The sequence below is a fragment of the Hydractinia symbiolongicarpus genome, chromosome 11 (genome assembly GCF_029227915.1).
Source record: "Hydractinia symbiolongicarpus strain clone_291-10 chromosome 11, HSymV2.1, whole genome shotgun sequence".
NCBI classification, from domain to species: Eukaryota; Metazoa; Cnidaria; class Hydrozoa; order Anthoathecata; family Hydractiniidae; genus Hydractinia; species Hydractinia symbiolongicarpus.
In genome coordinates, this window is record NC_079885.1 from 19990319 (window position 1) to 20017333 (window position 27015).

Below are 27015 nucleotides of genomic sequence, written 5' to 3' on the forward strand. Positions count from 1 at the left end.
GGTGGTCTTGAACCACCAACCTTTCCGTTAACAGCCGAAAGCGCTAACCAATTTCGGCACGGAGACACGAAACATACTGAAGTATCCCTATATACTAGTTAGCGAATTCAATTTCAATGTTTCTAACACCACATCTGACTTTGCAGGTAAACGTAGTTTCAAGACTAAAACTACCGTTGCTTTTACAATTATCGTGACATTAGGAATCATAAGCAGTGGTAGCACTATCTCCTATATCTGATCGAAGTATTTGTTCATTGCGTCCCCGGGTGGGTTTGAACCACCAACATTTCGGTTAACAGCCGAACGCGTTAACCAATTGCGCCACGGAGACATGAAACTTACTGAAGTTTCCCTATTTTAAAGTTGGCTTATTTGCTTTCATTTATTTTTAATAGAAAATCTGATGATGCCAGTAAACATGGCTACAACATTAACACTACCGTTGCTTTTACAGTTAACGTGACATTAGGAATAAGAGGCAGTGATAGCACTCTCTCATTCTTCTGATGGACATATTTGTTCATCGCTTCCCCGGGTGGTCTTGAACCACCAACCTTTCCGTTAACAGCCGAAAGCGCTAACCAATTTCGGCACGGAGACACGAAACATACTGAAGTATCCCTATATACTAGTTAGCGAATTCAATTTCAATGTTTCTAACACCACATCTGACTTTGCAGGTAAACGTAGTTTCAAGACTAAAACTACCGTTGCTTTTACAATTATCGTGACATTAGGAATCATAAGCAGTGGTAGCACTATCTCCTATATCTGATCGAAGTATTTGTTCATTGCGTCCCCGGGTGGGTTTGAACCACCAACATTTCGGTTAACAGCCGAACGCGTTAACCAATTGCGCCACGGAGACATGAAACTTACTGAAGTTTCCCTATTTTCAAGTTGGCTTATTTGCTTTCATTTATTTTTAATAGCACATCTGATGATGCCAGCAAACATGGTTACAACAGTAACACTACCGTTGCTCTTCCAGTTAACGTGACATTAGGAATAAGAGGCAGTGATAGCACTCTCTGATTTTTCTGATGGACATACTTGTTCATCGCTTCCCCGGGTGGTCTTGAACCACCAACCTTTCCGTTAACAGCCGAAAGCGCTAACCAATTTCGGCACGGAGACACGAAACATACTGAAGTATCCCTATATACTAGTTAGCGAATTCAATTTCAATGTTTCTAACACCACATCTGACTTTGCAGGTAAACGTAGTTTCAAGACTAAAACTACCGTTGCTTTTACAATTATCGTGACATTAGGAATCATAAGCAGTGGTAGCACTATCTCCTATATCTGATCGAAGTATTTGTTCATTGCGTCCCCGGGTGGGTTTGAACCACCAACATTTCGGTTAACAGCCGAACGCGTTAACCAATTGCGCCACGGAGACATGAAACTTACTGAAGTTTCCCTATTTTCAAGTTGGCTTATTTGCTTTCATTTATTTTTAATAGAAAATCTGATGATGCCAGTAAACATGGCTACAACATTAACACTACCGTTGCTTTTACAGTTAACGTGACATTAGGAATAAGAGGCAGTGATAGCACTCTCTCATTCTTCTGATGGACATATTTGTTCATCGCTTCCCCGGGTGGGCTTGAACCACCAAACTTTCCGTTAACAGGCGAACGCGCTAACCAATTGCGGCACGGAGACACGAAACATACTGAAGTATCCCTAGTTATTAGTTAGCTAATTCAATTTCAATGTTTTTAACACCACATCTGACTATGCAGGTAAACGTAGTTTCAAGACTAAAACTACCGTTGCTTTTAAAATTATCGTGACATTAGGAATCATAAGCAGTGGTAGCACTATCTGTTTCATCTGATCGAAGTGTTTGTTCCTTGCCTCACCGGGTGGGCTTGAACCACCAACCCTTCGGTTAACAGCCGAACGCGCTAACCAATTGCGCCACGGAGACATGAAACTTACTGAAGTTTCCCTATTTAAAAGTTATCTCATTTACTCTCGTTTATTTTTAATAGCACATCTGATGATGCCAGCAAACATGGTTACAACAGTAACACTACCGTTGCTCTTCCAGTTAACGTGACATTAGGAATAAGAGGCAGTGATAGCACTCTCTGATTTTTCTGATGGACATACTTGTTCATCGCTTCCCCGGGTGGTCTTGAACCACCAACCTTTCCGTTAACAGCCGAAAGCGCTAACCAATTTCGGCACGGAGACACGAAACATACTGAAGTATCCCTATATACTAGTTAGCGAATTCAATTTCAATGTTTCTAACACCACATCTGACTATGCAGGTAAACGTAGTTTCAAGACTAAAACTACCGTTGCTTTTACAATTATCGTGACATTAGGAATCATAAGCAGTGGTAGCACTATCTCCTATATCTGATCGAAGTATTTGTTCATTGCGTCCCCGGGTGGGTTTGAACCACCAACATTTCGGTTAACAGCCGAACGCGTTAACCAATTGCGCCACGGAGACATGAAACTTACTGAAGTTTCCCTATTTACAAGTTGGCTCATTTGCTTTCATTTATTTTTAATAGAAAATCTGATGATGCCAGTAAACATGGCTACAACATTAACACTACCGTTGCTTTTACAGTTAACGTGACATTAGGAATAAGAGGCAGTGATAGCACTCTCTCATTCTTCTGATGGACATATTTGTTCATCGCTTCCCCGGGTGGGCTTGAACCACCAAACTTTCCGTTAACAGGCGAACGCGCTAACCAATTGCGGCACGGAGACACGAAACATACTGAAGTATCCCTAGTTATTAGTTAGCTAATTCAATTTCAATGTTTTTAACACCACATCTGACTATGCAGGTAAACGTAGTTTCAAGACTAAAACTACCGTTGCTTTTAAAATTATCGTGACTATAGGAATCATAAGCAGTGGTAGCACTATCTGTTTCATCTGATCAAAGAATTTGTTCATTGCGTCCCCGGGTGGGCTTGAACCACCAACCTTTCGGTTAACAGCCGAACGCGCTAACCAATTGCGCCACGGAGACATGAAACTTACTGAAGTTTCCCTATTTACAAGTTGACTCATTTACTTTCATTTATTTTTAATAGCACATCTGATGATGCCAGTAAACATGGCTACAAGAGTAACACTACCGTTGCTCTTACAGTTAACGTGAAATTAGGAATAAGAGGCAGTGATAGCACTCTCTGATTCTTCTGATGGACATATTTGTTCATCGCTTCCCCGGGTGGGCTTGAACCACCAACCTTTCCGTTAACAGTCAAACGCGCTAACCAATTGCGGCACGGAGACACGAAACATACTGAAGTATCCCTATTTATTAGTTAGCTAATTCAATTTCAATGTTTTTAACACCACATCTGACTATGCAGGTAAACGTAGTTTCAAGACTAAAACTACCGTTGCTTTTACAATTATCGTGACATTAGGAATCATAAGCAGTGGTAGCACTATCTGTTTTATCTGATCGTAGAATTTGTTCATTGCGTCCCCGGGTGGGCTTGAACCACCAACCATTCCGTTAACAGCCGAACGCGCTAACCAATTGCGCCACGGAGACATGAAACTTACTGAAGTTTCCCTATTTACAAGTTGACACATTTACTTTCATTTATTTCTAATAGCACATCTGATGATGCCAGTAAACATGGCTACAACAGTAACACTACCGATGCTCTTACAGTTAACGTGCAATTAGGAATTAGAGGCAGTGATAGCACTCTCTGATTTTTCTGATGGACATAATTGTTCATCGCTTCCCCGGGTGAGTTTGAACCACCAACCTTTCCGTTAACAGCCGAACGCGCCAACAAATTGAGACACGAAGGCACGAAACATACTGAAGTATCCCTATTTACTAGTTAGCTAATTCAATTTCAATGTTTTTAACACCATATCTGACTATGCAGGTAAACGTAGTTTCAAGACTAAAACTACCGTTGCTTTTACAATTATCGTGACATTAGGAATCATAAGCAGTGGTAGCGCTATCTGTTTCATCTGATGGAAGTATTTGTTCATTGCGTCCACGGGTGGGCTTGAACCACCAACCTTTCGGTTAACAGCCGAACGCGCTAACCAATTGCGCCACGGAGACATGAAACTTACTGAAGTTTCCCTATTTACAAGTTGGCTCATTTACTTTCATTTATTTTTAATAGAACATCTGATGATGCCAGTAAACATGGCTACAAGAGTAACACTACCGTTGCTTTTACAGTTAACGTGACATTAGGAATAAGAGGCAGTGATAGCACTCTCTGATTCTTCTGATGGACATATTTGTTCATCGCTTCCCCGGGTGGGCTTGAACCACCAACCTTTCAGTTAACAGGCGAACGCACTAACCAATTGCGGCACGAGACACGAAACATACTGAAGTATCCCTATTTATTAGTTAGCTAATTCAATTTCAATGTTTTTAACACCACATCTGACTATGCAGGTAAACGTAGTTTCAAGACTAAAGCTAAGGCGCCACGAGGAACATTTTCATGCGCGTGCTATGCAACATGTCCCATAGCATGCGCATGAAAATGTTTCTCGTGGCGCCACATCTTTTTTGCTGCAAGATTATTTCGAAAATCGAAGTTAAAAAATCATGCTCAAAGGGTATTACGTATCCTTAAGTTTTTTATTGAGTTCATGTGTGATTAAAATATGGCAGGAATAAACAGAGAAGTTATTTTAGCTTTACTTTTGTTGGACGAAGAAGAAGAGGAAGATCGTGAAGAACCACCAAGAAATTGCTGGGTGCAACCGTGGCTTGGGAATAGAGAGTGTCTTGGCGCTTTTCATACAATCTTCAACGAAATAAAAACGATGAGAAGAAATGTAGAGGGTATATACGTATGAATAACGCTCAATTCGAATACCTAGTCGGTCTTCTTTCTGAGGATTTGCAGAAACAAGATACAAATATGAGGAATTCTATCACACCAGCTGAGCTCGTTTGCGTGGCCCTACGTTACTTAGCGACTGGTGAGACTTTCAGGTCTTTAGAATTTCAATTCAGAGTGTCAAGAAAAAGAATTTCAGCAGCTGTTATGGAAGTATCTGAAGCTATCATAAAGAGGTTGGGTCCAACCTTCCTTTCAACTCCGAAAACACAGGGGGAATGGCTAGATATCTCCAGAAAGTTCAATGAGCGTTGGAACTTCCCAAATGGATTAGGTGCTCTCGATGGGAAGCATATCGTCATTCAGCAGCCCCCAAATTCAGGGTCTCATTACCGAAACTATAAAGGGACAGACAGTGTAGTGCTTATGGCTCTTGTCGGGCCAGAATATGAGTTTCTTTATGTGGAAGTTGGAGCGAACGGTAGAAATTCTGATGGAGGTATATGGGACCAATGTAATTTAAAGAAGGCGCTAGACAGTGGATCGCTAAATTTACCAGAAGTTTGCAATTTACCAGGTCGAAACAACAAAGTGCCGTATGTGATAACAGGAGATGATGCGTTTCCTCTTAAGAATTACCTGATGAAGCCTTATCCACAAAAAAATCTGACAGTAAACAAACGCATCTTCAATTATCGACTGTCACGAAAGAGAAGAATTTCTGAAAACGGATTTGGGATATTGGCAAATCGGTGGCGCATTTTTCGTCGACCTATAAACTTAGAACCAGAAAAGGTTTCTACCGTCACAATGGCAACAGTGGCATTGCATAACTGGCAGAGGAGCAAAAGTTCTGTGGGCAAAATTGAGCTACCAATTGGTCTTGTCGACCGAGAGAATGAGCGTGGTGAAATTATCGAAGGTGCTTGGAGAGAACATACTCCTACTGGCACATGGTTTTCACTGTCCAATGACATTTACGGCAATCGATCTAGTAATCAAGCCAAAGCAATAAGAGACGAGTTCACGGAGTATTTCGTAATGGAAGGTGCTGTACGCTGGCAGTGGCATTGCGCTAGAGTTGACATTTAATTTTATTTTTTGCGAGGATAAATAAAAAATGATAAGATTTACTGAACTTTTAATATATTTTTCTGATTTATTTTACTCCAGAAAATGTCTGCCAACCATAACGTAACGTATCAAAACGTATCGTTCGAACAGGATGAATTTGCGGGTGAATACGGCTGATTTTGAGAAGGTAGAGGTGGCGATTGCAGCATACCAGTATATGTATTTGCCATGGGATATGATGGGGTGTATGGAGTAAACGTTGAAGCTGCGAACATACGAGCATGATGGTTGGTAGGCATAGATTGGTGTTGTTTCTGCTCTTCATACTCGAAAAAAATATCCATGATTTTTTTCTTCAACCTTGGCCAATCTTTTAGTTCGCACTGGACCTAACTGTCGGCCACTGTACTTCCAAAAATTTGGGCACGTTTTTCGACAGCAGATTGCGCTTCGCATCCATATGTAGAAGCTTGTTGCGGCCGGATTTCATGGTGATCAGCCCTTTGTGTGATGGAAGTTGTCAACGCTTTCCACAGTTCGGCTTTGGCACACTGCTCCTCCGTCATCTTCTTCTCCCGTCGTTTTTTAGGAGCAGGGGTACGTGGTTCATCCTCGTTCATTGTATCGACGGTCTCATCCATATCGCAAGTAATCTCAACGAAATCCATTTGATTATAATGGTTCCAGGTAGAAAAATATGCTTCGTTTACACCTGCACCAGAGGATCTTGATCCAATCTCCCTATTGCGCTCACTTCTATACTTTGTCAATGCGTTATGCCATGACGTTTTGAGCTCGTTTACGGTATACTTCCCATCAAAACGCTCACTCAGTTTGACCATCAGAGCTTCGCACAACACTCTGTCTCTATAATCTTGTAGAGTGTGGTTCCAAAGCGCGGGATTTTCACGATAAAAATCAATCAATTCTTCCAACTCGTCGGACGAAAGTTGCGCTTTTTTCTTTTCTTTTGAAAGATCAGTTACGATAAACTCCATTTGTTCATAAAACTTCCACTTTTTCGATGGAACTTCGCTTCCAGCATTACGTTTAACTTCACGGAGCACCGATGAACGAAGAGAATGGAATGCTTTTTCTAGAAAATCACAGCTATACGCCCCCTCAAATTCAGTGACAAGGTCTATTTTCGCAGCTTCTTTTTTGTCTTTATTTTTGTAATATATATTCCCACTGTCCCATAACGTTGGGTTTGCTTTATAAAAGTTTATTAAAGTAACTTTCTCCTCGTCTGATAGTTTTTTCTTTTCATCCGCCATTTTCGCTATTTTCTCACTAGCTACTCTTCACTTGCAGTTCAACTTCTCAAGAAAAAAACTTGTTTATATCTTTCTGTGATTTGATTGGTCAATAAAATAATGCCTCAAATAATTTTGTAAAATATTTGTTGCAGAAGGTGGGGACACGTGCAACATTTGCTCCACAACAAATTTTTCAGCACATTTTGTCCCCGGAGCACGGGAGCAAAATAGATTCAGATCTATTTTGTCCCCGAAGTTGTGGAGTAAAATGTTTGCTCCATGCAACATTTTTTTGCTGCATTGCAGTGAAAAATAGGCATGGGACACGAGTAATTTTTTTTATGCGCGTGCTATGCAGCAATGTTGCATAGCACGCGCATGAAAATGTTCCTCGTGGCGCCTTAGCTTAAAACTACCGTTGCTTTTACAATTATCGTGACATTAGGAATCATAAGCAGTGGTAGCACTATCTGTTTCATCTGATCAAAGAATGTGTTCATTGCGTCCCCGGGTGGGCTTGAACCACCAACCTTTCGGTTAACGGCCGAACGCGCTAACCAATTGCGCCACGGAGACATGAAACTTACTGAAGTTTCCCTATTTACAAGTTGACTCATTTACTTTCATTTATTTCTAATAGCACATCTGATGATGCCAGTAAACATGGCTACAACAGTAACACTACCGTTTCTCTTACATTTAACGTGACATTAGGAATAAGAGGCAGTGATAGCACTCTCTGATTTTTCTGATGGACATACTTGTTCATCGCTTCCCCGGGTGGGCTTGAACCACCAAACTTTCCGTTAACAGCCGAACGCGCCAACAAATTGCGCTACGGAGACGCGAAACTTACAGAAGTATCCCTATTTATTAGTTAGCTAATTCAATTTCAATGTTTTTAACACCACATCTGACTATGCAGGTAAACGTAGTTTCAAGACTAAAAATACCGTTGCTTTTACAATTATCGTGACATTAGGAATCATAAGCAGTGGTAGCACTATCTGTTTCATCTGATCAAAGAATTTGTTCATTGCGTCCCCGGGTGGGCTTGAACCACCAACCTTTCGGTTAACAGCCGAACGCGCTAACCAATTGCGCAACGGAGACATGAATTTACTGAAGTTTCCCTATTTACAAGTTGGCTCATTTACTTTCATTTATTTTTAATAGCACATCTGATGATGCCAGTAGACATGGCTACAAGAGTAACACTACCGTTGCTCTTACAAATAACGTGACATTAGGAATAAGAGGCAGTGATAGCACTCTCTGATTCTTCTGATGGACATATTTGTTCATCGCTTCCCCGTTTGGGCTTGAACCACCAACCTTTCCGTTAACACCCGAACGCGCTTACTAATTGCGGCACGGAGACACGAAACATACTGAAACATCCCTATTTACTAGTTAGCTAATTCAATTTCAATGTTTTTAACACCACATCTGACTATGCAGGTAAACGTAGTTTCAAGACTAAAACTACCGTTGCTTTTACAATTATCGTGACATTAGGAATCATAAGCAGTTGTAGCACTATCTGTTTCATCTGATCAAAGTATTTGTTCATTGCGTCCCCGGGTGGGCTTGAACCACTAACCTTTCGGTTAACAGCCGAACGCGCTAACCAATTGCGCCACGGAGACATGAAACTTACTGAAGTTTCCCTATTTACAAGTTGGCTCATTTACTTTCATTTATTTTTAATAGCATATCTGATGATGCCAGTAAACATGGCTACAAGAGTAACACTACCGTTGCTCTTACAGTTAACGTGACATTAGGAATAAGAGGCAGTGATAGCACTCTCTGATTCTTCTGATGGACATATTTGTTCATCGCCTCCCCGGCTGGGCTTGAACCACCAACCTTTCCGTTAACAGCCGAACGCGCTAACCAATTGCGGCACTACGACACGAAACATACTGAAGTATCCCTATTTACTAGTTAGCTAATTCAATTTCAATGTCTTTAACTCCACATCTGACTATGCAGGTAAACGTAGTTTCAAGACTAAAACTACCGTTGCTTTTACAATTATCGTGACATTAGGAATCATAAGCAGTTGTAGCACTAACTGTTTCATCTGATCGAAGTATTTGTTCATTGCGTCACCTGGTGGGCTTGAACCACCAACCTTTCGGTTAACAGCCGAACACGCTAACCAATTGCGCCACGGAGACATGAAACTTAATGAAGTTTCCCTATTTACAAGTTGACACATTTACTTTCATTTATTTCTAATAGCACATCTGATGATGCCAGTAAACATGGCTACAACAGTAACACTACCGTTGCTCTTATAGTTAACGTGACATTAGGAATAAGAGGCAGTGATAGCACTCTCTGATTCTTCTGATGGACATATTTGTTCATCGCCTCCCCGGGTGGGCTTGAACCACCAACCTTTCCGTTAACAGCCGAACGCGCTAACGACTTGCGGCACTAAGACACGAAACATACTGAAGTATCCCTATTTACTAGTTAGCTAATTCAATTTCAATGTCTTTAACTCCACATCTGACTATGCAGGTAAACGTAGTTTCAAGACTAAACTACCGTTGCTTTTACAATTATCGTGACAATAGGAATCAGAAGCTATGGCAGCACTATTTGTTTCATCTGATCGAAGTATTTATTCATTGCGTCCCCGGGTGGGCTTGAACCCCCAACCTTTCGGTTAACAGCCGAACGCGCTAACCAATTGCGCAACGGAGACATGAATTTACTGAAGTTTCCCTATTTACAAGTTGGCTCATTTACTTTCATTTATTTTTAATAGCACATCTGATGATGCCAGTAGACATGGCTACAAGAGTAACACTACCGTTGCTCTTACAAATAACGTGACATTAGGAATAAGAGGCAGTGATAGCACTCTCTGATTCTTCTGATGGACATATTTGTTCATCACTTCCCCGTTTGGGCTTGAACCACCAACCTTTCCGTTAACAGCCGAACGCGCTTACTAATTGCAGCACGGAGACACGAAACATACTGAAATATCCCTATTTACTAGTTAGCTAATTCAATTTTAATGTTTTTAACACCACATCTGACTATGCAGGTAAACGTAGTTTCAAGACTAAAACTACCGTTGCTTTTACAATTATCGTAACATTAGGAATCATAAGCAGTTGTAGCACTATCTGTTTCATCTGATCAAAGTATTTGTTCATTGCGTCCCCGGGTGGGCTTGAACCACCAACCTTTCGGTTAACAGCCGAACGCGTTAACCAATTGCGCCACGGAGACATGAAACTTACTGAAGTTTTCCTATTTACAAGTTGGCTCATTTACTTTCATTTATTTTTAATAGCACATCTGATGATGCCAGTAAACATGGCTACAAGAGTAACACTACCGTTGCTCTTACAGTTAACGTGACATTAGGAATAAGAGGCAGTGATAGCACTCTCTGATTCTTCTGATGGACATATTTGTTCATCGCCTCCCCGGGTGGGCTTGAACCACCAACCTTTCCGTTAACAGCCGAACGCGCTAACCAATTGCGGCACTAAGACACGAAACATACTGAAGTATCCTTATTTACTAGTTAGCTAATTCATGTTCAATGTCTTTAACTCCACATCTGACTATGCAGGTAAACGTAGTTTCAAGACTAAAACTACCGTTGCTTTTACAATTATCGTGACATTAGGAATCATAAGCAGTTGTAGCACTAACTGTTTCATCTGATCGAAGTATTTGTTCATTGCGTCACCTGGTGGGCTTGAACCACCAACCTCTCGGTTAACAGCCGAACACGCTAACCAATTGCGCCACGGAGACATGAAACTTAACGAAGTTTCCCTATTTACAAGTTGACACATTTACTTTCATTTATTTCTAATAGCACATCTGATGATGCCAGTAAACATGGCTACAACAGTAACACTACCGTTGCTCTTACAGTTAACGTGACGCAGTGATAGCACTCTCTGATTTTTCTGATGGACATACTTGTTCATCGCTTCCCCGGTGGGCTTGAACCACCAACCTTTCCGCTAACAGCCGAACGCACCAACAAATTGAGACACGAAGGCACGAAACATACTGAAGTATCCCTATTTATTAGTTAGCTAATTTAATTTCAATGTTTGAAACACCACATCTGACTATGCAGGTAAACGTAGTTTCATGACTAAAACTACCGCTGCTTTTACAATTATCGTGACATTAGGTATCATAAGCAGTGGTAGCGCTATCTGTTTCATCTGATCAAAGAATTTGTTCATTGCGTCCCCGGGTGGGCTTGAACCACCAACCTTTCGGTTAACAGCCAAACGCGCTAACCAGTTGCGCCACGGAGACATGAAACTTACTGAAGTTTCCCTATTTACAAGTTGACTCATTTACTTTCATTTATTTCTAATAGCACATCTGATGATGCCAGTAAACATGGCTACAACAGTAACACTACCGTTTCTCTTACAGTTAACGTGACATTAGGAATAAGAGGCAGTGATAGCACTCTCTGATTTTTCTGATGGACATACTTGTTCATCGCTTCCCCGGGTGGGCTTGAACCACCAAACTTTCCGTTAACAGCCGAACGCGCCAACAATTTGCGCTACGGAGACGCGAAACTTACTGAAGTATCCCTATTCACCAGTAGGCTAATTCAATTTCAGTGTTCTTAACAGCACATCTGACTATGCAGGTAAACGTAGTTTCAAGACTAAACTACCGTTGCTTTTACAATTATCGTGACAATAGGAATCAGAAGCAGTGGTAGCACTATTTGTTTCATCTGATCGAAGTATTTATTCATTGCGTCCCCGGGTGGGCTTGAACCACCAACCTTTTCGTTAACAGCCGAACGCGCTAACCAATTGCGGCACTAAGACACGAAACATACTGAAGTATCCCTATTTACTAGTTAGCTAATTCAATTTTAATGTCTTTAACTCCACATCTGACTATGCAGGTAAACGTAGTTTCAAGACTAAAACTACCGTTGCTTTTACAATTATCGTGACATTAGGAATCATAAGCAGTTGTAGCACTAACTGTTTCATCTGATCGAAGTATTTGTTCATTGCGTCACCTGGTGGGCTTGAACCACCAACCTTTCTGTTAACAGCCGAACACGCTAACCAATTGCGCCACGGAGACATGAAACTTACTGAAGTTTCCCTATTTACAAGTTGACACATTTACTTTCATTTATTTCTAATAGCACATCTGATGATGCCAGTAAACGTGGCTACAACAGTAACACTAATGTTGCTCTTACTGTTAACGTGACGCAGTGATAGCACTCTCTGATTTTTCTGATGGACATACTTGTTCATCGCTTCCCCGGTGGGCTTGAACCAACCTTTCCGCTAACAGCCGAACGCGCCAACAAATTGAGACACGAAGGCACGAAACATACTGAAGTATCCCTATTTACTAGTTAGCTAATTCAATTTCAATGTTTTTAACACCATATCTGACTATGCAGGTAAACGTAGTTTCAAGACTAAAACTACCGTTGCTTTTACAATTATCGTGACATTAGGAATCATAAGCAGTGGTAGCGCTATCTGTTTCATTTGATGGAAGTATTTGTTGATTGCGTCCCCGGGTGGGCTTGAACCACCAACCTTTCGGTTAACAGCCGAACGCGCTAACCAGTTGCGCCACGGAGACATGAAACTTACTGAAGTTTCCCTATTTACAAGTTGGCTCATTTACTTTCATTTATTTTTAATAGCACATCTGATGATGCCAGTAAACATGGCTACAAGAGTAACACTACCGTTGCTCTTACAGTTAACGTGACATTAGGAATAAGAGGCAGTGATAGCACTCTCTGATTCTTCTGATGGACATATTTGTTCATCGCCTCCCCGGGTGGGCTTGAACCACCAACCTTTCCGTTAACAGCCGAACGCGCTAACCAATTGCGGCACTAAGACACGAAACATACTGAAGTATCCTTATTTACTAGTTAGCTAATTCATGTTCAATGTCTTTAACTCCACATCTGACTATGCAGGTAAACGTAGTTTCAAGACTAAAACTACCGTTGCTTTTACAATTATCGTGACATTAGGAATCATAAGCAGTTGTAGCACTAACTGTTTCATCTGATCGAAGTATTTGTTCATTGCGTCACCTGGTGGGCTTGAACCACCAACCTCTCGGTTAACAGCCGAACACGCTAACCAATTGCGCCACGGAGACATGAAACTTAACGAAGTTTCCCTATTTACAAGTTGACATATTTATTTTCATTTATTTCTAATAGCACATCTGATGATGCCAGTAAACATGGCTACAACAGTAACACTACCGTTGCTCTTACAGTTAACGTGACGCAGTGATAGCACTCTCTGATTTTTCTGATGGACATACTTGTTCATCGCTTCCCCGGTGGGCTTGAACCACCAACCTTTCCGCTAACAGCCGAACGCACCAACAAATTGAGACACGAAGGCACGAAACATACTGAAGTATCCCTATTTATTAGTTAGCTAATTTAATTTCAATGTTTGAAACACCACATCTGACTATGCAGGTAAACGTAGTTTCATGACTAAAACTACCGCTGCTTTTACAATTATCGTGACATTAGGTATCATAAGCAGTGGTAGCGCTATCTGTTTCATCTGATCAAAGAATTTGTTCATTGCGTCCCCGGGTGGGCTTGAACCACCAACCTTTCGGTTAACAGCCAAACGCGCTAACCAGTTGCGCCACGGAGACATGAAACTTACTGAAGTTTCCCTATTTACAAGTTGACTCATTTACTTTCATTTATTTCTAATAGCACATCTGATGATGCCAGTAAACATGGCTACAACAGTAACACTACCGTTTCTCTTACAGTTAACGTGACATTAGGAATAAGAGGCAGTGATAGCACTCTCTGATTTTTCTGATGGACATACTTGTTCATCGCTTCCCCGGGTGGGCTTGAACCACCAAACTTTCCGTTAACAGCCGAACGCGCCAACAATTTGCGCTACGGAGACGCGAAACTTACTGAAGTATCCCTATTCACCAGTAGGCTAATTCAATTTCAATGTCTTTAACTCCACATCTGACTATGCAGGTAAACGTAGTTTCAAGACTAAAACTACCGTTGCTTTTACAATTATCGTGACATTAGGAATCATAAGCAGTTGTAGCACTAACTGTTTCATCTGATCGAAGTATTTGTTCATTGCGTCACCTGGTGGGCTTGAACCACCAACCTTTCTGTTAACAGCCGAACACGCTAACCAATTGCGCCACGGAGACATGAAACTTACTGAAGTTTCCCTATTTACAAGTCGACACATTTACTTTCATTTATTTCTAATAGCACATCTGATGATGCCAGTAAACATGGCTACAACAGTAACACTAATGTTGCTCTTACTGTTAACGTGACGCAGTGATAGCACTCTCTGATTTTTCTGATGGACATACTTGTTCATCGCTTCCCCGGTGGGCTTGAACCAACCTTTCTGCAAACAGCCGAACGCGCCAACAAATTGAGACACGAAGGCACGAAACATACTGAAGTATCCCTATTTACTAGTTAGCTAATTCAATTTCAATGTTTTTAACACCATATCTGACTATGCAGGTAAACGTAGTTTCAAGACTAAAACTACCGTTGCTTTTACAATTATCGTGACATTAGGAATCATAAGCAGTGGTAGCGCTATCTGTTTCATTTGATGGAAGTATTTGTTCATTGCGTCCCCGGGTGGGCTTGAACCACCAACCTTTCGGTTAACAGCCGAACGCGCTAACCAATTGCACCACGGAGACATGAAACTTACTGAAGTTTCCCTATTTACTAGTTAGCTAATTCAATTTCAATGTTTTTAACACCACATCTGACTATGCAGTTAAACGTAGTTTCAAGACTAAAACTACCGTTGCTTTTACAATTATCGTGACATTGGGAATCATAAGCAGTGGTAGCACTAACTGTCTCATCTGATCGAAGTATTTGTTCATTGCGTCCCCGGGTGGGCTTGAACCACCAACCTTTCGGTTAACAGCCGAACGCGCTAACCAATTGCGCCACGGAGACATGAAACTTACTGAAGTGTCCCTATTTACAAGTTGGCTCATTTACTTTCATTTATTTTTAATAGCACATCTGATGATGCCAGTAAACATGGCTACCAGAGTAAGACTACCGTTGCTCTTACAGTTAACGTGACATTAGGAATAAGAGGCAGTGATAGCACTCTCTGATTCTTCTGATGGACATATTTGTTCATCGCCTCCCCGGTGGGCTTGAGCCACCAACCTTTCCGTTAACAGCCAAACGCGCTAACCAATTGCGCACGAAGACACGAAACATACTGAAGTATCCCTATTTACTAGTTAGCTAATTCAATTTCAATGTTTTTAACACGACATATGACTATGCAGGTAAACGTAGTTTCAAGACTAAAACTGCCGTTGCTCTTACAGTTAACGTGACATTAGGAATAAGAGGCAGTGGTAGCACTATATGTTTCATCTGATCGAAGTATTTGTTCATTGCGTCCCCGGGTGGGCTTGAACCACCAACCTTCCGGTTAACAGCCGAACGCGCTAACCAATTGCGCCACGGAGACATGAAACTTACTGAAGTTTCCCTATTTACAAGTTGACTCATTTACTTTTATTTATTTTTAATAGCACATCTGATGATACCAGTAAACATGGCTACAAGAGTAACACTACCGTTGCTCTTACAGTTAACGTGACATTAGGAATAAGAGGCAGTGATAGCACTCTCTGATTTTTCTGATGGACATATTTGTTCATCGCCTCCCCGGGTGGGCTTGAACCACCAACCTTTCCGTTAACAGCCGAACGCGCTAACCAATTGCGGCACTAAGACACGAAACACACTGACGTATCCCTATTTACTAGTTAACTAATTCAATTTCAATGTTTTTAACACCACATCTGACTATGCAGGTAAACGTAGTTTCAAGACTAAAACTACCGTTGCTTTTACAATTATCGTGACATTAGGAATCATAAGCAGTGGTAGCACTATCTGTTTCATCTGATCAAAGAATTTGTTCATTGCGTCCCCGGGTGGGCTTGAACCACCAACCTTTCGGTTAACAGCCGAACGCGCTAACCAATTGGGCCACGGAGACATGAAACTTACTGAAGTTTCCCTATATAAAAGTTGGCTTATTTACTTTCATTTATTTTTAATAGCACATCTGATGATGCCAGTAAACATGGCTACAAGATTAACACTACCGTTGCTCTTACAGTTAACGTGACATTAGGAATAAGAGGCAGTGATAGCACTCTCTGATTCTTCTGATGGACATATTTGTTCATCGCCTCCCCGGGTGGGCTTGAACCACCAACCTTTCCGTTAACAGCCGAACGCGCTGACCAATTGCGGCACTAAGACACGAAACATACCGAAGTATCCCTATTTACTAGTTAGCTAATTCAATTTCAATGTTTTTAACACCACATCTGACTATGCAGGTAAACGTAGTTTCAAGACTAAAACTACTGTTGCTTTTACAATTATCGTGACATTGGGAATCATAAGCAGTGGTAGCACTAACTGTTTCATCTGATCGAAGTATTTGTTCATTGCGTCCCCGGGTGGGCTTGAACCGCCAACCTTTCGTTTAACAGCCGAACGCGCTAACCAATTGCGCCACGGAGACATGAAACTTACTGAAGTTTCCCTATTTACAAGTTGGCTCATTTACTTTCATTTACTTTTAATAGCACATCTGATGATGCCAGTAAACATGGCTACAAGAGTAACACTACCGTTGCTCTTACAGTTAACGTGACATTAGGAATAAGAGGCAGTGATAGCACTCTCTGATTCTTCTGGTGGACATATTTGTTCGTCGCTTCCCCGGGTGGGCTTGAACCACCAAACTTTCCGTTAACAGCCGAACGCGCCAACAATTTGCGCTACGGAGACGCGAAACTTACTGAAGTATCCCTATTCACCAGTAGGCTAATTCAATTTCAATGTCTTTAACTCCACATCTGACTATGCAGGTAAACGTAGTTTCAAGACTAAAACTACCGTTGCTTTTACAATTATCGTGACATTAGGAATCATAAGCAGTTGTAGCACTAACTGTTTCATCTGATCGAAGTATTTGTTCATTGCGTCACCTGGTGGGCTTGAACCACCAACCTTTCTGTTAACAGCCGAACACGCTAACCAATTGCGCCACGGAGACATGAAACTTACTGAAGTTTCCCTATTTACAAGTCGACACATTTACTTTCATTTATTTCTAATAGCACATCTGATGATGCCAGTAAACATGGCTACAACAGTAACACTAATGTTGCTCTTACTGTTAACGTGACGCAGTGATAGCACTCTCTGATTTTTCTGATGGACATACTTGTTCATCGCTTCCCCGGTGGGCTTGAACCAACCTTTCTGCAAACAGCCGAACGCGCCAACAAATTGAGACACGAAGGCACGAAACATACTGAAGTATCCCTATTTACTAGTTAGCTAATTCAATTTCAATGTTTTTAACACCATATCTGACTATGCAGGTAAACGTAGTTTCAAGACTAAAACTACCGTTGCTTTTACAATTATCGTGACATTAGGAATCATAAGCAGTGGTAGCGCTATCTGTTTCATTTGATGGAAGTATTTGTTCATTGCGTCCCCGGGTGGGCTTGAACCACCAACCTTTCGGTTAACAGCCGAACGCGCTAACCAATTGCACCACGGAGACATGAAACTTACTGAAGTTTCCCTATTTACTAGTTAGCTAATTCAATTTCAATGTTTTTAACACCACATCTGACTATGCAGTTAAACGTAGTTTCAAGACTAAAACTACCGTTGCTTTTACAATTATCGTGACATTGGGAATCATAAGCAGTGGTAGCACTAACTGTCTCATCTGATCGAAGTATTTGTTCATTGCGTCCCCGGGTGGGCTTGAACCACCAACCTTTCGGTTAACAGCCGAACGCGCTAACCAATTGCGCCACGGAGACATGAAACTTACTGAAGTGTCCCTATTTACAAGTTGGCTCATTTACTTTCATTTATTTTTAATAGCACATCTGATGATGCCAGTAAACATGGCTACCAGAGTAAGACTACCGTTGCTCTTACAGTTAACGTGACATTAGGAATAAGAGGCAGTGATAGCACTCTCTGATTCTTCTGATGGACATATTTGTTCATCGCCTCCCCGGTGGGCTTGAGCCACCAACCTTTCCGTTAACAGCCAAACGCGCTAACCAATTGCGCACGAAGACACGAAACATACTGAAGTATCCCTATTTACTAGTTAGCTAATTCAATTTCAATGTTTTTAACACGACATATGACTATGCAGGTAAACGTAGTTTCAAGACTAAAACTGCCGTTGCTCTTACAGTTAACGTGACATTAGGAATAAGAGGCAGTGGTAGCACTATATGTTTCATCTGATCGAAGTATTTGTTCATTGCGTCCCCGGGTGGGCTTGAACCACCAACCTTCCGGTTAACAGCCGAACGCGCTAACCAATTGCGCCACGGAGACATGAAACTTACTGAAGTTTCCCTATTTACAAGTTGACTCATTTACTTTTATTTATTTTTAATAGCACATCTGATGATACCAGTAAACATGGCTACAAGAGTAACACTACCGTTGCTCTTACAGTTAACGTGACATTAGGAATAAGAGGCAGTGATAGCACTCTCTGATTTTTCTGATGGACATATTTGTTCATCGCCTCCCCGGGTGGGCTTGAACCACCAACCTTTCCGTTAACAGCCGAACGCGCTAACCAATTGCGGCACTAAGACACGAAACACACTGACGTATCCCTATTTACTAGTTAACTAATTCAATTTCAATGTTTTTAACACCACATCTGACTATGCAGGTAAACGTAGTTTCAAGACTAAAACTACCGTTGCTTTTACAATTATCGTGACATTAGGAATCATAAGCAGTGGTAGCACTATCTGTTTCATCTGATCAAAGAATTTGTTCATTGCGTCCCCGGGTGGGCTTGAACCACCAACCTTTCGGTTAACAGCCGAACGCGCTAACCAATTGGGCCACGGAGACATGAAACTTACTGAAGTTTCCCTATATAAAAGTTGGCTTATTTACTTTCATTTATTTTTAATAGCACATCTGATGATGCCAGTAAACATGGCTACAAGATTAACACTACCGTTGCTCTTACAGTTAACGTGACATTAGGAATAAGAGGCAGTGATAGCACTCTCTGATTCTTCTGATGGACATATTTGTTCATCGCCTCCCCGGGTGGGCTTGAACCACCAACCTTTCCGTTAACAGCCGAACGCGCTGACCAATTGCGGCACTAAGACACGAAACATACCGAAGTATCCCTATTTACTAGTTAGCTAATTCAATTTCAATGTTTTTAACACCACATCTGACTATGCAGGTAAACGTAGTTTCAAGACTAAAACTACTGTTGCTTTTACAATTATCGTGACATTGGGAATCATAAGCAGTGGTAGCACTAACTGTTTCATCTGATCGAAGTATTTGTTCATTGCGTCCCCGGGTGGGCTTGAACCGCCAACCTTTCGTTTAACAGCCGAACGCGCTAACCAATTGCGCCACGGAGACATGAAACTTACTGAAGTTTCCCTATTTACAAGTTGGCTCATTTACTTTCATTTATTTTTAATAGCACATCTGATGATGCCAGTAAACATGGCTACAAGAGTAACACTACCGTTGCTCTTACAGTTAACGTGACATTAGGAATAAGAGGCAGTGATAGCACTCTCTGATTCTTCTGGTGGACATATTTGTTCGTCGCTTCCCCGGGTGGGCTTGAACCACCAACCTTTCCGTTAACAGCCGAATGCGCTAACCACTTGCGCACGAAGACACGAAACATACTGAAGTATCCCTATTTACTAGTTAGCTAATTCAATTTCAATGTTTTTAACACCACATCTGACTATGCAGTAAACGTAGTTTCAAGACTAAAACTACCGTTGCTTTTACAATTATAGTGAAATTAGAATCATAAGCAGTGGTAGCACTATCTGTTTCATCTGATCGAAGTGTTTGTTCATTGCGTCCCCGGGTGGGCTTGAACCACCAACCTTTCGGTTAACATCCGAACGCGCTAACCAATTGCGCCACGGAGACATGAAACTTACTGAAGTTTCCCTATTTACAAGTTGGCTCATTTACTTTCATTTATTTTTAATAGCACATCTGATGATGCCAGTAAACATGGCTACAACGTTAACACTACCGTTGCTCTTACAGTTAACGTGACATTAGGAATAAGAGGCACTGATAGCACTCTCTGATTTTTCTGATGGACATACTTGTTCATCGCTTTCCCGGGTGGGCTTGAACCACCAACCTTTCCGTTAACAGCCGAACGCGCAAACCAATTGCGGCACGGAGACACGAAACATACTGAAGTATCCCTATTTACTAGTTAGCTAATTCAATTTCAATGTTTTTAACACCACATCTGACTATGCAGGTAAACGTAGTTTCAAGACTAAAACTACCGTTGCTTTTACAATTATCGTGATATTAGGAAGCATAAGTAGTGGTAGCACTATTTGTTTCATCTGATCGAAGTGTTTGTTCATTGCGTCCCCGGGTGGGCTTGAACCACCAACCTTTCGGTTAACAGCCAAACGCGCTAACCAGTTGCGCCACGGAGACATGAAACTTACTGAAGTTTCCCTATTTACAAGTTGACTCACTTACTTTCATTTATTTCTAATAGCACATCTGATGATGCCAGTAAACATGGCTACAACAGTAACACTACCGTTTCTCTTACAGTTAACGTGACATTAGGAATAAGAGGCAGTGATAGCACTCTCTGATTTTTCTGATGGACATACTTGTTCATCGCTTCCCCGGGTGGGCTTGAACCACCAAACTTTGCGTTAACAGCCGAACGCGCCAACAATTTGCGCTACGGAGACGCGAAACTTACTGAAGTATCCCTATTCACCAGTAGGCTAATTCAATTTCAGTGTTCTTAACAGCACATCTGACTATGCAGGTAAACGTAGTTTCAAGACTAAACTACCGTTGCTTTTACAATTATCGTGACAATAGGAATCAGAAGCAGTGGTAGCACTATTTGTTTCATCTGATCGAAGTATTTATTCATTGCGTCCCCGGGTGGGCTTGAACCCCCAACCTTTCGGTTAACAGCCGAACGCGCTAACCAATTGCGCAACGGAGACATGAATTTACTGAAGTTTCCCTATTTACAAGTTGGCTCATTTACTTTCATTTATTTTTAATAGCACATCTGATGATGCCAGTAGACATGGCTACAAGAGTAACACTACCGTTGCTCTTACAAATAACGTGACATTAGGAATAAGAGGCAGTGATAGCACTCTCTGATTCTTCTGATGGACATATTTGTTCATCACTTCCCCGTTTGGGCTTGAACCACCAACCTTTCCGTTAACAGCCGAACGCGCTTACTAATTGCAGCACGGAGACACGAAACATACTGAAATATCCCTATTTACTAGTTAGCTAATTCAATTTTAATGTTTTTAACACCACATCTGACTATGCAGGTAAACGTAGTTTCAAGACTAAAACTACCGTTGCTTTTACAATTATCGTAACATTAGGAATCATAAGCAGTTGTAGCACTATCTGTTTCATCTGATCAAAGTATTTGTTCATTGCGTCCCCGGGTGGGCTTGAACCACCAACCTTTCGGTTAACAGCCGAACGCGCTAACCAATTGCACCACGGAGACATGAAACTTACTGAAGTTTCCCTATTTACTAGTTAGCTAATTCAATTTCAATGTTTTTAACACCACATCTGACTATGCAGTTAAACGTAGTTTCAAGACTAAAACTACCGTTGCTTTTACAATTATCGTGACATTGGGAATCATAAGCAGTGGTAGCACTAACTGTCTCATCTGATCGAAGTATTTGTTCATTGCGTCCCCGGGTGGGCTTGAACCACCAACCTTTCGGTTAACAGCCGAACGCGCTAACCAATTGCGCCACGGAGACATGAAACTTACTGAAGTGTCCCTATTTACAAGTTGGCTCATTTACTTTCATTTATTTTTAATAGCACATCTGATGATGCCAGTAAACATGGCTACCAGAGTAAGACTACCGTTGCTCTTACAGTTAACGTGACATTAGGAATAAGAGGCAGTGATAGCACTCTCTGATTCTTCTGATGGACATATTTGTTCATCGCCTCCCCGGTGGGCTTGAGCCACCAACCTTTCCGTTAACAGCCAAACGCGCTAACCAATTGCGCACGAAGACACGAAACATACTGAAGTATCCCTATTTACTAGTTAGCTAATTCAATTTCAATGTTTTTAACACGACATATGACTATGCAGGTAAACGTAGTTTCAAGACTAAAACTGCCGTTGCTCTTACAGTTAACGTGACATTAGGAATAAGAGGCAGTGGTAGCACTATATGTTTCATCTGATCGAAGTATTTGTTCATTGCGTCCCCGGGTGGGCTTGAACCACCAACCTTCCGGTTAACAGCCGAACGCGCTAACCAATTGCGCCACGGAGACATGAAACTTACTGAAGTTTCCCTATTTACAAGTTGACTCATTTACTTTTATTTATTTTTAATAGCACATCTGATGATACCAGTAAACATGGCTACAAGAGTAACACTACCGTTGCTCTTACAGTTAACGTGACATTAGGAATAAGAGGCAGTGATAGCACTCTCTGATTTTTCTGATGGACATATTTGTTCATCGCCTCCCCGGGTGGGCTTGAACCACCAACCTTTCCGTTAACAGCCGAACGCGCTAACCAATTGCGGCACTAAGACACGAAACACACTGACGTATCCCTATTTACTAGTTAACTAATTCAATTTCAATGTTTTTAACACCACATCTGACTATGCAGGTAAACGTAGTTTCAAGACTAAAACTACCGTTGCTTTTACAATTATCGTGACATTAGGAATCATAAGCAGTGGTAGCACTATCTGTTTCATCTGATCAAAGAATTTGTTCATTGCGTCCCCGGGTGGGCTTGAACCACCAACCTTTCGGTTAACAGCCGAACGCGCTAACCAATTGGGCCACGGAGACATGAAACTTACTGAAGTTTCCCTATATAAAAGTTGGCTTATTTACTTTCATTTATTTTTAATAGCACATCTGATGATGCCAGTAAACATGGCTACAAGATTAACACTACCGTTGCTCTTACAGTTAACGTGACATTAGGAATAAGAGGCAGTGATAGCACTCTCTGATTCTTCTGATGGACATATTTGTTCATCGCCTCCCCGGGTGGGCTTGAACCACCAACCTTTCCGTTAACAGCCGAACGCGCTGACCAATTGCGGCACTAAGACACGAAACATACCGAAGTATCCCTATTTACTAGTTAGCTAATTCAATTTCAATGTTTTTAACACCACATCTGACTATGCAGGTAAACGTAGTTTCAAGACTAAAACTACTGTTGCTTTTACAATTATCGTGACATTGGGAATCATAAGCAGTGGTAGCACTAACTGTTTCATCTGATCGAAGTATTTGTTCATTGCGTCCCCGGGTGGGCTTGAACCGCCAACCTTTCGTTTAACAGCCGAACGCGCTAACCAATTGCGCCACGGAGACATGAAACTTACTGAAGTTTCCCTATTTACAAGTTGGCTCATTTACTTTCATTTATTTTTAATAGCACATCTGATGATGCCAGTAAACATGGCTACAAGAGTAACACTACCGTTGCTCTTACAGTTAACGTGACATTAGGAATAAGAGGCAGTGATAGCACTCTCTGATTCTTCTGGTGGACATATTTGTTCGTCGCTTCCCCGGGTGGGCTTGAACCACCAACCTTTCCGTTAACAGCCGAATGCGCTAACCACTTGCGCACGAAGACACGAAACATACTGAAGTATCCCTATTTACTAGTTAGCTAATTCAATTTCAATGTTTTTAACACCACATCTGACTATGCAGTAAACGTAGTTTCAAGACTAAAACTACCGTTGCTTTTACAATTATAGTGAAATTAGAATCATAAGCAGTGGTAGCACTATCTGTTTCATCTGATCGAAGTGTTTGTTCATTGCGTCCCCGGGTGGGCTTGAACCACCAACCTTTCGGTTAACATCCGAACGCGCTAACCAATTGCGCCACGGAGACATGAAACTTACTGAAGTTTCCCTATTTACAAGTTGGCTCATTTACTTTCATTTATTTTTAATAGCACATCTGATGATGCCAGTAAACATGGCTACAACGTTAACACTACCGTTGCTCTTACAGTTAACGTGACATTAGGAATAAGAGGCACTGATAGCACTCTCTGATTTTTCTGATGGACATACTTGTTCATCGCTTTCCCGGGTGGGCTTGAACCACCAACCTTTCCGTTAACAGCCGAACGCGCAAACCAATTGCGGCACGGAGACACGAAACATACTGAAGTATCCCTATTTACTAGTTAGCTAATTCAATTTCAATGTTTTTAACACCACATCTGACTATGCAGGTAAACGTAGTTTCAAGACTAAAACTACCGTTGCTTTTACAATTATCGTGATATTAGGAAGCATAAGTAGTGGTAGCACTATTTGTTTCATCTGATCGAAGTGTTTGTTCATTGCGTCCCCGGGTGGGCTTGAACCACCAACCTTTCGGTTAACAGCCAAACGCGCTAACCAGTTGCGCCACGGAGACATGAAACTTACTGAAGTTTCCCTATTTACAAGTTGACTCACTTACTTTCATTTATTTCTAATAGCACATCTGATGATGCCAGTAAACATGGCTACAACAGTAACACTACCGTTTCTCTTACAGTTAACGTGACATTAGGAATAAGAGGCAGTGATAGCACTCTCTGATTTTTCTGATGGACATACTTGTTCATCGCTTCCCCGGGTGGGCTTGAACCACCAAACTTTGCGTTAACAGCCGAACGCGCCAACAATTTGCGCTACGGAGACGCGAAACTTACTGAAGTATCCCTATTCACCAGTAGGCTAATTCAATTTCAGTGTTCTTAACAGCACATCTGACTATGCAGGTAAACGTAGTTTCAAGACTAAACTACCGTTGCTTTTACAATTATCGTGACAATAGGAATCAGAAGCAGTGGTAGCACTATTTGTTTCATCTGATCGAAGTATTTATTCATTGCGTCCCCGGGTGGGCTTGAACCCCCAACCTTTCGGTTAACAGCCGAACGCGCTAACCAATTGCGCAACGGAGACATGAATTTACTGAAGTTTCCCTATTTACAAGTTGGCTCATTTACTTTCATTTATTTTTAATAGCACATCTGATGATGCCAGTAGACATGGCTACAAGAGTAACACTACCGTTGCTCTTACAAATAACGTGACATTAGGAATAAGAGGCAGTGATAGCACTCTCTGATTCTTCTGATGGACATATTTGTTCATCACTTCCCCGTTTGGGCTTGAACCACCAACCTTTCCGTTAACAGCCGAACGCGCTTACTAATTGCAGCACGGAGACACGAAACATACTGAAATATCCCTATTTACTAGTTAGCTAATTCAATTTTAATGTTTTTAACACCACATCTGACTATGCAGGTAAACGTAGTTTCAAGACTAAAACTACCGTTGCTTTTACAATTATCGTAACATTAGGAATCATAAGCAGTTGTAGCACTATCTGTTTCATCTGATCAAAGTATTTGTTCATTGCGTCCCCGGGTGGGCTTGAACCACCAACCTTTCGGTTAACAGCCGAACGCGTTAACCAATTGCGCCACGGAGACATGAAACTTACTGAAGTTTCCCTATTTACAAGTTGGCTCATTTACTTTCATTTATTTTTAATAGCACATCTGATGATGCCAGTAAACATGGCTACAAGAGTAACACTACCGTTGCTCTTACAGTTAACGTGACATTAGGAATAAGAGGCAGTGATAGCACTCTCTGATTCTTCTGATGGACATATTTGTTCATCGCCTCCCCGGGTGGGCTTGAACCACCAACCTTTCCGTTAACAGCCGAACGCGCTAACCAATTGCGGCACTAAGACACGAAACATACTGAAGTATCCTTATTTACTAGTTAGCTAATTCATGTTCAATGTCTTTAACTCCACATCTGACTATGCAGGTAAACGTAGTTTCAAGACTAAAACTACCGTTGCTTTTACAATTATCGTGACATTAGGAATCATAAGCAGTTGTAGCACTAACTGTTTCATCTGATCGAAGTATTTGTTCATTGCGTCACCTGGTGGGCTTGAACCACCAACCTCTCGGTTAACAGCCGAACACGCTAACCAATTGCGCCACGGAGACATGAAACTTAATGAAGTTTCCCTATTTACAAGTTGACACATTTACTTTCATTTATTTCTAATAGCACATCTGATGATGCCAGTAAACATGGCTACAACAGTAACACTACCGTTGCTCTTACAGTTAACGTGACGCAGTGATAGCACTCTCTGATTTTTCTGATGGACATACTTGTTCATCGCTTCCCCGGTGGGCTTGAACCACCAACCTTTCCGCTAACAGCCGAACGCACCAACAAATTGAGACACGAAGGCACGAAACATACTGAAGTATCCCTATTTACTAGTTAGCTAATTCAATTTCAATGTTTTTAACACCACATCTGACTATGCAGTAAACGTAGTTTCAAGACTAAAACTACCGTTGCTTTTACAATTATAGTGAAATTAGAATCATAAGCAGTGGTAGCACTATCTGTTTCATCTGATCGAAGTGTTTGTTCATTGCGTCCCCGGGTGGGCTTGAACCACCAACCTTTCGGTTAACATCCGAACGCGCTAACCAATTGCGCCACGGAGACATGAAACTTACTGAAGTTTCCCTATTTACAAGTTGGCTCATTTACTTTCATTTATTTTTAAT

General features: G+C 41.4%; 1 protein-coding gene and 24 non-coding genes across 25 annotated transcripts; 1 reads left to right on the plus strand and 24 right to left on the minus strand.

The window, feature by feature from the left end:
- Positions 1-260: 260 nt before the first annotated feature.
- Trnan-guu (transfer RNA asparagine (anticodon GUU)) lies at positions 261-334 on the minus strand. Its single transcript has one exon. It is a non-coding gene; the product is annotated as a tRNA-Asn (tRNA).
- Positions 335-797: 463 nt separating this feature from the next.
- Positions 798-871, minus strand: Trnan-guu (transfer RNA asparagine (anticodon GUU)). Its single transcript has one exon. It is a non-coding gene; the product is annotated as a tRNA-Asn (tRNA).
- A 463-nt stretch (positions 872-1334) lies between these two features.
- Positions 1335-1408, minus strand: Trnan-guu (transfer RNA asparagine (anticodon GUU)). Its single transcript has one exon. It is a non-coding gene; the product is annotated as a tRNA-Asn (tRNA).
- Positions 1409-2408: 1000 nt separating this feature from the next.
- On the minus strand, positions 2409-2482 carry Trnan-guu (transfer RNA asparagine (anticodon GUU)). Its single transcript has one exon. It is a non-coding gene; the product is annotated as a tRNA-Asn (tRNA).
- Positions 2483-2945: 463 nt separating this feature from the next.
- Trnan-guu (transfer RNA asparagine (anticodon GUU)) lies at positions 2946-3019 on the minus strand. The gene has a single exon. It is a non-coding gene; the product is annotated as a tRNA-Asn (tRNA).
- Positions 3020-4847: 1828 nt separating this feature from the next.
- On the plus strand, positions 4848-5927 carry LOC130613494 (uncharacterized). Its single transcript, XM_057434829.1, has one exon. It carries the CDS (start codon positions 4848-4850, stop codon positions 5925-5927), a length of 1080 nt encoding a protein of 359 aa, XP_057290812.1.
- Positions 5928-7670: 1743 nt separating this feature from the next.
- Positions 7671-7744, minus strand: Trnan-guu (transfer RNA asparagine (anticodon GUU)). The gene has a single exon. It is a non-coding gene; the product is annotated as a tRNA-Asn (tRNA).
- Positions 7745-8207: 463 nt separating this feature from the next.
- On the minus strand, positions 8208-8281 carry Trnan-guu (transfer RNA asparagine (anticodon GUU)). The gene has a single exon. It is a non-coding gene; the product is annotated as a tRNA-Asn (tRNA).
- A 462-nt stretch (positions 8282-8743) lies between these two features.
- On the minus strand, positions 8744-8817 carry Trnan-guu (transfer RNA asparagine (anticodon GUU)). Its single transcript has one exon. It is a non-coding gene; the product is annotated as a tRNA-Asn (tRNA).
- A 1535-nt stretch (positions 8818-10352) lies between these two features.
- Trnan-guu (transfer RNA asparagine (anticodon GUU)) lies at positions 10353-10426 on the minus strand. Its single transcript has one exon. It is a non-coding gene; the product is annotated as a tRNA-Asn (tRNA).
- Positions 10427-11411: 985 nt separating this feature from the next.
- On the minus strand, positions 11412-11485 carry Trnan-guu (transfer RNA asparagine (anticodon GUU)). The gene has a single exon. It is a non-coding gene; the product is annotated as a tRNA-Asn (tRNA).
- Positions 11486-12734: 1249 nt separating this feature from the next.
- Positions 12735-12808, minus strand: Trnan-guu (transfer RNA asparagine (anticodon GUU)). The gene has a single exon. It is a non-coding gene; the product is annotated as a tRNA-Asn (tRNA).
- A 985-nt stretch (positions 12809-13793) lies between these two features.
- On the minus strand, positions 13794-13867 carry Trnan-guu (transfer RNA asparagine (anticodon GUU)). The gene has a single exon. It is a non-coding gene; the product is annotated as a tRNA-Asn (tRNA).
- Positions 13868-14849: 982 nt separating this feature from the next.
- Positions 14850-14923, minus strand: Trnan-guu (transfer RNA asparagine (anticodon GUU)). Its single transcript has one exon. It is a non-coding gene; the product is annotated as a tRNA-Asn (tRNA).
- Positions 14924-15117: 194 nt separating this feature from the next.
- Positions 15118-15191, minus strand: Trnan-guu (transfer RNA asparagine (anticodon GUU)). The gene has a single exon. It is a non-coding gene; the product is annotated as a tRNA-Asn (tRNA).
- A 461-nt stretch (positions 15192-15652) lies between these two features.
- Trnan-guu (transfer RNA asparagine (anticodon GUU)) lies at positions 15653-15726 on the minus strand. Its single transcript has one exon. It is a non-coding gene; the product is annotated as a tRNA-Asn (tRNA).
- A 2056-nt stretch (positions 15727-17782) lies between these two features.
- On the minus strand, positions 17783-17856 carry Trnan-guu (transfer RNA asparagine (anticodon GUU)). Its single transcript has one exon. It is a non-coding gene; the product is annotated as a tRNA-Asn (tRNA).
- A 194-nt stretch (positions 17857-18050) lies between these two features.
- Positions 18051-18124, minus strand: Trnan-guu (transfer RNA asparagine (anticodon GUU)). Its single transcript has one exon. It is a non-coding gene; the product is annotated as a tRNA-Asn (tRNA).
- Positions 18125-18585: 461 nt separating this feature from the next.
- Positions 18586-18659, minus strand: Trnan-guu (transfer RNA asparagine (anticodon GUU)). The gene has a single exon. It is a non-coding gene; the product is annotated as a tRNA-Asn (tRNA).
- Positions 18660-20730: 2071 nt separating this feature from the next.
- On the minus strand, positions 20731-20804 carry Trnan-guu (transfer RNA asparagine (anticodon GUU)). The gene has a single exon. It is a non-coding gene; the product is annotated as a tRNA-Asn (tRNA).
- Positions 20805-21802: 998 nt separating this feature from the next.
- Trnan-guu (transfer RNA asparagine (anticodon GUU)) lies at positions 21803-21876 on the minus strand. The gene has a single exon. It is a non-coding gene; the product is annotated as a tRNA-Asn (tRNA).
- Positions 21877-22070: 194 nt separating this feature from the next.
- Trnan-guu (transfer RNA asparagine (anticodon GUU)) lies at positions 22071-22144 on the minus strand. Its single transcript has one exon. It is a non-coding gene; the product is annotated as a tRNA-Asn (tRNA).
- Positions 22145-22605: 461 nt separating this feature from the next.
- On the minus strand, positions 22606-22679 carry Trnan-guu (transfer RNA asparagine (anticodon GUU)). The gene has a single exon. It is a non-coding gene; the product is annotated as a tRNA-Asn (tRNA).
- Positions 22680-24750: 2071 nt separating this feature from the next.
- Trnan-guu (transfer RNA asparagine (anticodon GUU)) lies at positions 24751-24824 on the minus strand. The gene has a single exon. It is a non-coding gene; the product is annotated as a tRNA-Asn (tRNA).
- A 998-nt stretch (positions 24825-25822) lies between these two features.
- On the minus strand, positions 25823-25896 carry Trnan-guu (transfer RNA asparagine (anticodon GUU)). Its single transcript has one exon. It is a non-coding gene; the product is annotated as a tRNA-Asn (tRNA).
- Between the last annotated feature and the right edge of the window lie 1119 nt (positions 25897-27015).

Bases quoted from the DNA above. Each gene is read 5' to 3' on its own strand.
- LOC130613494 (XM_057434829.1), top strand. From the start codon at position 4,848: ATGAATAACGCTCAATTCGAATACCTAGTCGGTCTTCTTTCTGAGGAT.